Consider the following 14,170-nt stretch of genomic DNA (forward strand, 5'->3'; position numbering starts at 1 on the left):
AATGTGATGTGACAGGGGAAGCATACATCTGACTGTGAAACTGCACACTCATTGGCTAAAAGACTAAACTAAGGTCCAAAAGGGCTAATTTTATGAATTAATACTTTTTCAGCTCTTAACTTAACTTAGCCCATCGTCTGTATCAGCAAGCTTGTAGTGGGAAATAAACTGTGAGTTCTGATTGCACAGAGTCTAACTAAGAAAGAAAGCACTTTTTGCATTCGCTGCATTTTTTAGCTTTTACATATACAAGCCTGCACATCCAAAGAAACAAAAATGTGTGGCAAGAATTTAATCTCTTTTTTTTGCCCTATTTCATCTCTAGTCAAGGAACCAATCATTGCAGAGAATTAAAAGATGCAAAAACATGAGTATAATTTTTTTTTTTTTTTTAAAAAGTGCCGATCTCTGTATGTTGTATGTAGCAACAAAGACTGAGTTTGCAGAAACATTACATGGCTCTCATTCCCAGCAGCACTATGGGAACCAACAACACTTCAGACTGCACATGGCCACAGTATTGCAAAAGTTATTTCTGTCTCTGCACACCGTCTGGTTACAGATTCTAATCTCCTTTGGCTCACAGAAATTAATTGTGTGCTACCACCGCGACTGTGGTTTGGCATCACAGCAGCAGCTCTGCTTTATATTGTATCACACGGCTTTTTTGCTTGCTCATGCTGTGCACCACTTTCTCTGGTTTGTTGGAGCAATTCATGGAAGCGCACACTGACAGAGTTCATCAACAAACTGGATGATTTTCAGTGTCGACACTGAGACTTTTTTTCCGTGCCTGATCCCAAACAGCGTAAAGCAGCTGTTTGCACTGTCATTTTTGTTTCTTCCCAAGACCCTTACAAAGGATGGTGAGCCTGCTTGAATCATACCACCAGCACTGCCTCCTGCCAGTGCTTTTATCAACAGATACACTGGGGTGTGGACGTGGACAGACTGGGAGCTGACAGGGAGCTGGCTCCTGAAATAGGCTGTCCCACGAGGCACAGCGTGACTCTGGTTCTCCTTAAGGATGCTCCTTGTGAATGCAGCCAAACAGCTGCGTCAGTTGCTTCCACCTCTGGCTCCCTGTGACATTTCATTTACGTCACACAACACAATTTATCCCCCCCGGAGAGGTGAGCGCACCTGGCACACAGCAGAGGGGGCCTTGCAGGACCTGTCATTTTAAACTCTCGTGAGATAGACTCTGAACATCAGTCTGACAGGTCCTCTCCATCGTTTGTTGGCTTGGGTTTTTAAAGTAATAAGACCTAATCTTTTTTTTAGTCATAAAATAAAAAATTTGAAATACAGCATTTAATTCAAAAGTGATACTTTAGAACTTATCTTCAAAGATTTTCTTTTAATACTATGAAAGTTCTTTTCATTGGTATCAAATGTGTAGTGCTTTAGGTTCATAGAAAACGGTCGTATAAAGCAAAACATAAATAAATCAAACACCTTAACATTTTCAATGGGCCCCTTTTGGTGTGTTTTTGACAAACTTCCAGTGCAGTTGTGTAGATCACTCCATGGAAATCGCACTTCTGACACCGACACATTGCCAAATTCTAAAACTGGACTTCCAGGGTATGTTGGCTGGTGAGTGAAGGGTGTGTTTCTTACTTTTTTAAATGCATTGTATACTTGGACACAGTGGCAATAGAAGCAGTAGATTTCTGCTTTAATAGTCTGAATTCACAGTGTAAAACTACGCTCCTGGTTGTGATCCTGACCTGTCATGGTCCATAAAGACCTTGGAAGTTTGAGGACTGTAGTGAAATTAAAGCCGACACAGAGCTCCAGGAATAATCTAAAAATAACTGCCCTGCTGAAAGCAGTCCAGGGATGCACACGAAGATGATCTTGAATGAGAGACTGGACAGATTGTTTTATGTTTATGGGACGATTCCCAGAACTTTTACAACTATCATGCCAGAAGAATCAGTAAATATATAAACAGAAGCACAATCTGACTTTGTAGTGTTACAAACTGTTACACAGTTTAGCTTGTTTGAAGTTCATTCCTTCCAGTGTGGGCGCAGCTTTCGTTACTGTGTGTGATGGAGCAACAAACAAAATAACATTTCAAATTATGTCTAAAGACGAGCTGCACAGTCTTTGTGACTGGCACATGGAGTACTTGCTCATTTTAGACATTGGGACAAATGAGTCAGGAATCCTGGACCTCTGTGTACATGATAGCAGAGGTAAGAGATTTATTGTGAAATCACTGTGAGAGATGTCCTGCATAATCAGAATGCTAGAAGAAAGCATCAGTTTAAGCCCTGTCATGGAAAATGTCATGCGATGGAAAATCCCGGCAGTTTGCCTTCACAAAGAAGGTTTCATGGAGCCTCGATCCTGCCTGCGAGGTGTTTACAGATGGGATTTTATGACAGCGAAGGGGGGCGGGCAGATAACCTGCTCTCTGACTGAGGTTAAATGAAAGGTCACAGTCACGGCTCACACCTGTGCCGACAATACAGAGCTCTCATCCTGTTTTTCAATTCGCCGAGAGGCGAAGCTCAGACTGTTTTCAGGTCATTGCAAGAGTCAAACTTCACCCTGTAACCAGGAGGGTCTGACAGCATGCTGGGAAAAACCTGTCCCCAAAATTTAAAGAGAAGAGAAAGAGTGTTCTCTCTTCAAGCTACTAAGCATCTGTCTGAACCAGGCAAAAAGCAGTTGTTTTGACCTAAAAATGATGCTCTCGCATCTCAGGCATGAAAATGTTTAATACTGGGTTCCTCAAAAACAAATGTGGTGCCAATGACAACTAGCTAATGTCTCTAAAGGGAAGCTGTAAACCCAAATGCCTTTGCTCTGACTGTCAAACAGCCTGGCTTTTACCATCAGCAAACAGAGGGTCAAAGTGTAAAGAGGTTTATGACCTGAAAGGACTAGAACTAGAAAATGACCCCATGGTAACTAATAAACAACCCACTGTTGGAAATAATCAGGTCGAGAACAATGATGTCAGGCTTAGCAGATGAGCTACAGTTGGAGTCATTTGAGAGTTTAAGAGTGGAAATTATGTTTAATTTAATTTTATTTATATAGCACAACACAACAGCAGTCGCCATGAGGCGCTTTACTGTTTTATTTTATTTTTTAGCAAAAAATATAAGCTTAATCCTCTCTGGCTCCTTAATCGCCAGAAAGGCTAATATGTATTTAGATGTAATAAATAATAACGTCTGTTTAAACACTTTTCCATAACTATTTTCATGTTACCTTGAAATAAAACTTCTCCCTCTGCTTCTTCACGTGTGTACAAAATGTGCACGGAGTACCGGTGTCTGTTACATGCAACTTTGCACCTTAACCAGATGCTTTTGGTAGCCATCAACAAGCTTCACATCATTAAAGATGCATGCATTCCACCCTGGGGAAAAAACAGTCCCAAAAAAAGCATTAAAAGCCTAAAATTCCCATGACAGTCCTCATGCACATGACGAGTGTATATTAACGTCTGATCACAACCATATATTACTAGCTGGCTAGTAGCATGTAATCATGTAGCAGTGAAGTCTAAGGAGTTCTACAGTCAAATGTGGAGAGTCCCCAATTTAAGCCCTGTGGGAGTGTCCCCCCCCCCCCCCCCCCCAAGAGGGTCATGCACCCCCTATTGGTCCTCTACCTAATCACACGAGCCGAGTGTGAACACAGGTGTGGGTCACAACCAGCCAAGGTTCCTAGTGAGCTCATTGTGAAACCTAGCCCCACCCTATCATGTGATTTCCTGAGGTCAAAAGGCCCAGGGTGTAAGTGGGCGTTAAGGCGTCTGGGAAAGGCTCTCAAAACTGGATTATAGATGGCAGACAGTTGGTGTCGTAAGCCCCGCCTCTGTTCAAAGATGGTCGCTCACAGTAGCCATAGGCTGTATCCCAATTCAGGGTCTGCAGCCTTAAAGTACGCAGCCTCAACGATCCTCAAGGGCCGCGTACTTAAAGACCGCTAAGGCCTGAAGTGCGAGGCTTGTGAAATGGGACGGTCTAGCCTCCGTTGCGCTGCCCAGGTTGCCTAGCAACCATGATACTAACAGCTGGAAACGTTTCATACAGCTTTGTTTGACAGAAATGAAGGAGAAAATCTTTTGTTCGTTTGTTTGTTTGTTTCTACATGAGCTTTGATCATTCTCTGATTAAGCTCAGCTATTGAACGGTGTATATTTTAAAGTAAAGGCTTTAAAACCAAGTTAGTACAAACGTCACTAATGTCACATGACTTTGCCGACATGTGGCCAACAGTAATGTTTTAATGTTCTTCGTTATTAAACATTTGCACATAAATAAGTGACATAATATTCAGTACTTACTTAAAGTTTACTCTTCGGGCGCCCCTCATCCGCCGTTTTTTTTCGTTAAAATCATCCACACCGACTGCCGCTCTATGCATTCTGGGATATGTTGGGCCACGAAGTCTACACCGTCACGTCCTTAAAATTCAGGGAAATGAAGGACGCATTTGAGGGCCGCATTTCGAGCAGCCTTCGAATTGGGACAGCCTTCGTCGCGTCGCTGTGACGTAATCGGCCTTAAAATGCGGCCTTTAAGGCTACAGACCCTGAATTGGGATACAGCCACAGATGGCGTCTTTCACTCCTCTTTCAAACCATCTGCCCAAAATGGGAACATTTTGGCTGAGAACCGTCACAGACATTTGCAGTACATGTTTGTTTTTGTCACATTATGTTTTTATGACTAGCATGAGAGTTTGGAGCCGTCACTTCGAAAGACACCTGCTGTGTTTGTGGCTACAGTGATGCAGTAAACTGCGTCAGTCCTGCAAGTTTCGTGAAACTTCTCACCAGCAGCCCTGTCACCAACATGTTTTAGATAAAATTACAGCATAGATAAGATGCAGGGTTTTAGTGTGAGTAAGCTTCTTGCAAACAGCAATCATCACTTTTATGTGTCATCGTCTGAATATTCAAAAGAATAGTAGGTGGAATTATAATCACCAGTGAAAAGAGTATTGCAAACACATTGAAAATCTGCCCGCCCTCACAGTGATACTGATTTGTTAACTCACAAAGAAGACATAATGACGAGTTCCACTCCCATGTTAGGAAGTGTCACAGTTTCCCAGTAATGACTCACTTTAGTTCTTTTTTTGAATGCTGCATAAAATATTTCCTCACATTTTTTTGCCCTGCAGAATCAACATATCGTCATCAAGCCAATATCGACGATGAGGCTGTCACCATGGAGATTCTGGACACTGCAGGCCAGGTGAGACAATTTGTCAGGTAACTTTTTTCAGTAGTTTATCTCCTATGTTGCTGTTTTTGATTACACTGGGTAGTCTCTGGGTGGTAGTGAGATCAAACATTTCATGGCATTTTCTAGATGTTTGCACAGTTGCAGAGGCCCAGAAACAAGTTGGCAACATCTCGGCAACTTCCGGTCACAAGTTACCAGTTATTGCCTTGGTCGTTTGCAGCCACCTGTAGTTTGTTTGGAAGACACCAGCTTGTCTTGAAACACTCCCCAACTAAGTATGAACTGGAAACACAGAAGGTACACCTCCAAAGTAAAGGTTTTGCCTTATCGCTGAAACCAACAACTTTCAAAAGATGCAACTTTTACTTTGAAGAAGTGTTTGCAACTTCAAGAAACCAGTCATGGAATACACATTTTTCTCTGAGTGTGACAGGTGTAGCAACTGATTTAGCAACTGATTTCAAAGACACTCAACAACCTCTGGACATCACTTACCTACTGGTTGGACAGATGGTTGCCGGGAGTCTCCAACCAGTCTCTAGGCCAGGGGTGGGCAACTCCAGGCCTCGAGTGCCGGTGATCCATGATCCATCACAGCTGATTTAAAGGGCTAAATGACTCCTCAGCATTTCTTGAAGTTCTCCAGAGGCCTGGTAATGAACTAATCATTTGATTCAGGTGTGTTGACCCAGGGTGCGATCTAAAACCTGCAGGACACCGGCCCTCGGGGCCTGGAGTTGCCTACCCCTGCTTGGCCTTTGAGACTGTGACAAAGCCTTTGTAACAAAACAAGCATTTATCCACTTTATGAATCATCCTCAGTCCTTATGCCAACTAACTGTCTGTAAAAAATAAAAAAATAACAACAGTCTTTCTGCATCATTCATTTTCACAGTTATGTTTATTTGTGCCAAAAGTAGGTTTACAGCCCACTGTCTATTAGAGGTGGGAATCACCATACATCCCACGATACGATATTATCACAATACTTAACGCACGATACGATATTATTGCAATTTTTAAAAATATTTTGCGATATTCAGATTCTGTACATAAAGGTAAACTTTATCAATATTCATTTTATCTAATATCAAAGTCTCACACTCAGTCTTTCTCTCATTTCAGTTTTATTGTTGACAAACTGAACGGTTTGTATTACAGTCTAGTCCAACTTAACTGAATCAACCATCTGGTACAATTATAGCTATTCTGAACTATGCAGTTTATGAAAACTATGCAGCCCCTTCAGCAACTGAAGAATTTGAAAGTAAATTAAAACAAAATATAATTTTACATTAAATAAAAAAGTTTTAAACTTAATTCAAATAAAACATGTCTTAAATTAAAATAAGTAAACTGTCATGTTTATTGCTGCCAAAAAAAGTTAAACACATTTGGACAGTGAAGGAATGTCAGGATTCTTGCTCAGAAAAAGGATCAACATGCTCTGAAGTCAGAGCACAAAAACCTTTTTGTAACAAAATATCCATTTCTGCTGTCCCTGTATCGATACATTATTAGCAAACAAAATATCACGATACTACACAGTATCGATTTTTCCCCCACCCCTACTGTCTATGTTGACTGAAAAAGTGTTTGTCAACTCTGAAATGTACTTTAATTAAAGATGAATGTGAATGTGACTGAAATAGAGGGAAACAACATCATTCAGTTAACTTGTCCTCTGATTATTCAGGTGTTTTATTCAGAGATATTCAACACTGCTTTGAAGAATTGTTTGGCTGGATGTGAGAGTGAATGGCACTTAAAGATGTTAATTTCCTGGAGTATAATTGAAGCATTGCCAGGTTCTGACCATGAGCGAGAGCTTGCGTAAGTCCTTGGGCTGAAGATAAATATGCTGCATTGCTGCGTAGGTGTTCTGCTGGCGGCTGATTTTCCCTGCGACACTTTAGCCAAGCCATCTCTCTCTTGCTCTCATTACAATGTAGTCTATTTTCAGCTGGCATTAGGATGAGGTCTGAATGTTTCCGGACACGACTTCAGTGAATGTCAGACCTCTCGCGGCTATGATTGTATCAAAGCATTGTGTTAACTCTCGTGATTTGTGGAGGTGGAGTCTTAAGTTCAGAAGGCGGCCAGGTTCACAAACGTCAAACTCTCATCTGTCCTCTGGAGGAGGAATGCAGTGTTTTCAAGTCGTTTTCTGGCATCTGGTACAAGAAAATTACATAATTAAGAAAACTTCCAACAAAATCATTCCTTAATGTTTAAAATGGGTTAGAAATAACTTATTATTATTATTATTATTTATTTAGCATATTTGGATGTACATTACAGAAACATCTGTTGCTTGCACTCTGATAGATTTTCTGTTTTAAAAATGTTTATTAAAAGACAAATAAACAACCAAACAACGGAAGCAAATCTAAAATTCCAAATCCAGTAAATGTGCCTTTTAAAGTGAATATTCATCAAATATATCTAATGTTTTCAGCACCATACTGTATCAGATATATATTGTTTGTATATTATACACATGCAAAACATTTTTTTTTCATATTTAGGTTAAAGGTTCATAATATTCTATTTTTGAAAAATGTGGCCACTCTTCGATAAAATGTTCAGCTTCCTCTGTCGGTAACTGTGAGATCAGAGCCTTCGGGCCTCCATCCAGTCCAAGCAGGTCTTGTGTGATCGGTCATGGATGATTCTGCCGCCATGTGATCAAATTAAGAGCACATGCTCGAGTGTTTGCATTCCACAGATGGCTGCAGAATTCAATGTATTGCTTAAGAGGGTTTGAGTGCAAAGATAATGTTAGGAACTAAACATGATTCTTAGATCAGAAAGAACTACACGTCTTTTTATGTTTAAACACTAAAAGAGCTAAAAATGTAAATGCATATTAAAGAAGCGGACTGTTCTGGGCCTGTTTAAAAAATATCTGAGTCAAAAATATTAAATAAAAAGTTTTCTTGGTGGGAAAATTAGAGAGAAATTACATTATCAACATAAATCTACAAACAGGAAAATGCTAGTATGACTTTAACAGCTTCACTGGACCCAAAGGTAAAGGCAGCACATCTGAAATTCTCCAGCTGCTCCGTCTGTCTGAGATTTTCCTTGGTTGGTGTTTTATGATAATTTTACAGTAAAAAAAACAAAACAAAAACAGTTGTTTAGCTTAATTTAGGAACTGGAAACAGGAACTGCTAACATGGATTTGTTCAGCAAAGTCTCTACAGACTTAAAGTTTCACAAATAAAATAGATATAAATCATCATTACATCATCATTTTATTTAAAAACATGGGAAAATCTGTAAAACTCTAAATGATCAGCTTCAGCACCATATGTCTTGTCTTCTTCTCAGGAGGACATCCAGCAGAGGGAGGGTCACATGCGTTGGGGTGACGGCTTTGTCCTTGTGTATGACATCACGGATCGGGGAAGCTTTGAGGAGGTGGGGCCGCTCCGAAGCCTCCTAGAGGAGGTGAAGAAACCGAAGAACGTTCCTCTGGTTCTGGTGGGCAACAAGTCTGACCTGGACCACGTCCGGCAAGTCGGCACAGAGGAAGGAGAGCGGCTGGCAGCCGAAATGGCGTGTGCCTTCTACGAATGCTCCGCCTGTGCCGACGAGGGCGGCGCTGTGGCCGAGGCTTTCCACGAGCTCTGCAGAGAGGTGAGACGCCGCAAGGCTGTTCAGGGAAAAGCCAGACGCCGCAGCTCCACCACTCATGTCAAACAGGCCATCAACAAGATGCTGACCAAGATCAGCAGCTAGGGACGAGCCGTGCTACCGCCTGATGACAGGAACAAAAATTGCTTTTCTCGCTGAAATGTTTTGGACCATCGGTGGACGATGACTGATTTAAGTGTGAAATGTGTTCTTCTGTTATTCTCTAATTGTTATTCGATGAAAAAAATAAAATCCAAGTGCACTGTCTGACTTGGCTTGGGAGCCATAAAAGATGATTTCTCATTAATAAAAAATTGAAATGCTTTTGGATTGAGATGACAGACATTGATGAGTCATGTCGACTAGCTAACATCACAAAGGATCAGGAACATGGCAAGCTTCTTGATTTTTTCTTTCTTTTATTCTTTCATCAAACAAACTGACATATTAAACAAACCAGAGGGTATCCAGAAAATGACTCATGCACGCTCTCCTATTTAACATGCAGGGAATCCAAAACTTTGACATTGCACAGTAAGATTTAGAGTTTCCTGTTTCTGTCTCATGTGCAGGGGCCTGTTGTACTATTCTGTCAGCAGCAGTCAAAGAACTTCAGGAGCAGAGGACTCCTTTTAGATAAATGCAGATCTACTGTGTTTCACTCATTTTGGTTCCAGACAGATCTACAAAGCTGTCCGTCTCTGTCTCGCAAGCAATCCTTACGATCAAGTCTACTATGTTCCTTTGACATTAGCTGTCAGGGTGTGTGTGTTTGTCCAGGACTTGTGAACCGAACATTTTTCCCCTCAAGGAACCCAAAGCACCGCAGGTTTGGAACGTCCTAAAGCTAATATGCATACAATATCTGTTGTTTCTCTAAATCAGGGGTGTCCAACTCCAGACCTCGAGGGCCGGTGTCCTGCAGGTTTTAGATCTCACTCTGGCTCAACACACCTGAATCAGATGATGAGTTCATTACCAGGCCTCTGGAGAACTTCAAGACATGTTGGTCGTGTCCAAATTCATGGGCTGCATCCTCCTGAGGACGCATTTGTAGACCAATTACGTCACAGCGACGCGCCGAAGGCTGTCCAAATTCGTAGACTCCTCCGAATGCAGCCGACAAATGCGTCCTCCTTTTCCCCGAATTTGAAGGATGGGTTGGGTGTGTCCTTCATGGCCTACCATATCCCAGAATTCATAGCGCAGCCCAGCCAAGCTCCAGTTTCCAACAATGGCGGCCGCTACTAAGTTTTAAAATTACTCTTACTAATCTTTCTGGGTCACAAAATAAACTTTTAACATATTTTCAGGCGAGAAAGTAGCTGTGTAAACATCAAATATCTGCTCGGTTTATCAAGATATCGCATATTTGCAAAAGTGCTTCGACGTTTTCGGAGCATCTGCTACCCACCAGCTCGATAGCTAGCCGGGAGCTCGAGGGTTACTGATGCGGCCGAGAACGGCACAACTCCCGGCACATCATTTTCAGATCACCGCGGACTTTCGCTGCTCGGGTTAAACGTAATATATAAGTCACTTAGACAACCTAAAAATGTTATTGTTGGGCTTTTTTCAGTGTTTTGTTTGTTCGTGAGTAAATCGGTTTGGCTGAGATTAAGGTTATTAGATTAGATTAGATAAAATAAAACTTTATTAATCGCCCGGGTGGGTTCCACCTTGGTTTTTACACAGCTGACTAAACGTCAAACAGAAAACTGATTAAACAGAAGTATGAGACGGTCGAGAATTTACTCCAGTGTCCTGTTATATTTTAGATAGCAAGGAGCCGACGGCTGAGTTTATTAAACTCCACCGAGACAGCGGTGACGCTGATCAGAAGGCTAGACCGTCCAATTTCACAGCCGTTTACTTCCGGCCTACCCGACCTTCTGAGGACCCAGCCCACGTAGACTGCGAAGGCTGGGTCCTCAGGAGGATGCAGCCCATGAATTTGGACACGACCGTTGAGGAGGTCATTTAGCCATTTAAATCAGCTGTGTTGGATCGAGGACACATCTTAAACCTGCAGGACACCGGCCCTCGAGGCCTGGAGTTGGACACCCCTGCTCTAAACAAAAGGAAGCACCATCGCATACTTGGGATGTTCTTCACGGCGATAATGTTAATACTGTAAACTACAGCATGTTCGACAGAATATATAGCCTTAAGCACTGCTGTGTCTTAGGTGTGTACAGAACCGAGAGTCATCTATAATAGAATATACTGTAATTGTAGAAATGTGATATCTATGTGAACTTCTCTGATGAAACTAATCAGCTGTGCACTTACAATAAAAGACTGACATATCACACCAGTTTTTCCTGTTGGTCATAATTGATGCAAATGTCCTCGGTGGCTGCAGAAAATTCAACAGAAGCACTTAAACAGTTTCAAATAATCATCACTGATTGGTACAGATGCTTCCAAGCAGATCATTAAAAGTCAGGATGCACACCATCAAATGTCACATTTACATATTAGTCTCCAAACACAAAACGCTCCTTTTATTTGTTAAAATTATGAAATATTCAAATGATGAAAGCCTGTATCAGCTGCGATCAAAGGATGGAGACATTGCTGATAGCTCACATTTGTATAAGTTCAAATCTAATCGTTAACATAACCATGGATTTTCAAATTAAAAGATGTGAATACGTCCAGTTCCAGTAGTTTTCCACAGTGTCTCTCGTTCATTAGAAGAAACCTTAATGATGTAACTCAGACGCTCCACCACAGCTCTTACTTTGATGTTGTACTGCAGACTCTGGGTAATGTCTCGAAAGATGTTGATTAAGTCTACTGGCTCACATGAACCACAGTGGCTTTGTGTCCAATAATGATGGTTACCTCAACTGCAATTTTTACACTTTAAAAAGAGTCAGTTTCTTCTCTTTGGTAAACCAGTTCTGGTTCACAGAACCAGATTCCAGCATCACTGCAACTGGGCAACAAAGCCTGACCCATTTAAACTCAGTGTCTCAGCTTGGATACTTCTATTAGCATGCTTTTAATGCACCATCCTCATATGGATTTCTTTGTGTAGTACATGAATTTACAGGCAAGCTCCTAGCTAACAGCTAGCTAGCTAGAACTAACATTATTGGCAGTTCTAGTTGGAGACAAAGTATCTGAAGCCCGTTCTCACTCCCGAGGCGTAACATGCCGACGTTTTGTCACGTCCCGCTGCGTTCCTGTGGAACGCAAAAGGAGACCTTCGGCGTTCTTATGGTACGCGGTGGGTTATGGCTGAAATCCAGTGCAATGACGCTCCCGTGGTAATAGACATTTCAGCCCTGTATTCCAGCCCTAAACCTAACCTTATCCCTAGCCCTAACCATAACCTTATTCTTGATCTTAACCAAGACTTTAATGATGTTAAATAGCGTGTTTCTAAGCGATTTGAAGAAAAAGAGCGCACATGTGTAGATTGAGTCCAGACGGTTCTCATATTTCCTCATTTTTCCGAGGTCGTCATTTAGGAACGTGGTGGGTAGCCGAAAACGTAATATGTTGACGATTTGTCACCTAGCCTAAAATGTTACGCTTTGGGAGAGAGAACGTGTTGGAATTTCAGGAGCAGGACCACGCCTCCAAACACACTCCTTCTGGTTCTTATCTATATATGTTCCCCCACTTCTACAATCTGTTTGTTCTTGTTTACGTGCCCCACCCTCCCTACCCTTTTCAATTCTTTAACTTCTTTACTTCTGTTTAGTGCATGGGGATCTGCCAGGCCCCGGAGCCGCCGCCGGTCCCCTTTCAGGCCTTCCCCAAACCGCAGCTCAATTCATGTCCAAGCCGTTCACCTTTATCTACTAAAATGCTGTCAAACCTAAAATAAGGACGTGGGCCAAGTGAGTGAACTAGCTATATACTCCTTCAACAGGCTGTACACTTCCATTGTGGTATGTAGCCAAGATGGCAGTCACTGAGTATAAGGTGTTGCATGGGTAACAGTTTAACCTTTTCTGTTTTTTGCACACCATCTGATACTTGCAAATTATCCATAGTAATGCTTAATTTTTCCCACCACACATGCAATCTAAGAATCAGGTATAAAATTTGAGAACTGCTGCTTTTGCTGTAAACCTCTGACTTACCAGTCAAATAGCAGTTTTCATTCATTTCTTTTCAGGTTTGACATTTTGGATATAAAATATAATTTCTTTTTGTACTATTAGACATTTACTGTAATAATTTTAATTTATCTTATCAGACTTGGGTGGAACGTTGCCATGCATTAAATCTTGATTAGTGTGTTTGTGACCTTCATGTATAGACTGATGAACAGTGATTTTGTGTCACCCTCACTGCAAATGCTGCCTAGATCTACACTAGGGCTCTTGTAGCTCTTTGTTTCAGCAGTTATAAAACATTTGTCATACCTGCTCTTGTTTTCCTGTAGTTCTAGATTGAGAAGGACCACGTCTAAAAGCTTTTCTTCCATATGCGATATAGCAGCCAAGAAGCTCTTTGACATTCTCCTGTGTTAAAAAAGGAAACTTCTCACTGAGCACACCCTGTTACTTCAGACAGACTGTAAATGAAGCAGAAAGGAGTGGCTCAGCGATCTGGCAGATAATTACTACACTGGGAAATCTCATAATAACCCAGGAAAGGAGCCACAGGGTTCCTTCTTATCCTGACCAGCAGGAGAAAAGAGCATTTTATGGTTTTGCCATCCCTGCTGTTTGCATTATGAGCCATATTTAGTTACTTTTAATTTAGTGATTGAAGGTAATACTTCACTGTGAACTGGGACAGTGCATTAATAGGACTGAAGTCCACAGTTAAGCACAGGAATGTGAGTATTCAGTGCTGATTTGGAGTTGCTATCAAACCCACAGTGATAATAGCATTGATCTAATGCAGTGGTTCAAACCTTTGCTGGCAGGCTCCACTTCACCACCCTGTGATCTATGATGAACAGTAGTAAAATCAGCACCACAGCATCATCAACCTCTGTTTTAATCATTTCCCCTTAAAAAAAATTATATTCACTCTACGTAGTTCCACTTTCTCTCCTGTTCACCCACAACTCACCTCACCACCGCCCCACAGTTTAAGAACCAATGTAACTAAACAGCAACAAGGCTGAAGCATTGGACTTCAAGATGCTAAAATCCATCCTAAAGCCGAAGGGAATCATTAATGATGATTCTTCAAACCGCCTTCCTATGTTAAAATACATATAAGTGAAGATTCAGCAGAGCTGGTCAGAAAACACAGCAGAAGGAAGGGGAGATGACTGCTGAACTTACGTTATGCTGCAGTGCTGCAGAAGTTGGTCAGGTTGTGAG

General features: G+C 41.5%; 1 protein-coding gene across 2 annotated transcripts in view; it reads left to right on the plus strand.

Annotated features, from left to right (window-relative positions):
• Window positions 1-11,174, plus strand: part of rerg (RAS-like, estrogen-regulated, growth inhibitor) — a 59,854-nt gene extending 48,680 nt beyond the window's left edge. For both annotated transcript variants that reach the window (XM_087830517.1, XM_087830518.1), the window contains exons 4-5: window positions 5,161-5,234; window positions 8,562-11,174. In XM_087830517.1, the coding sequence (XP_087686643.1) occupies window positions 5,161-5,234; window positions 8,562-8,972 (485 nt within the window). In that variant the 3' untranslated portion in view covers window positions 8,973-11,174. The remainder of the gene's footprint in view (window positions 1-5,160; window positions 5,235-8,561) is intronic.
• Window positions 11,175-14,170: the final 2,996 nt, after the last annotated feature.

The sequence above is a fragment of the Neolamprologus brichardi genome, chromosome 17, assembly GCF_056152115.1.
Source record: "Neolamprologus brichardi isolate AB-2024 chromosome 17, ASM5615211v1, whole genome shotgun sequence".
Classification (NCBI taxonomy): Eukaryota; Metazoa; Chordata; class Actinopteri; order Cichliformes; family Cichlidae; genus Neolamprologus; species Neolamprologus brichardi.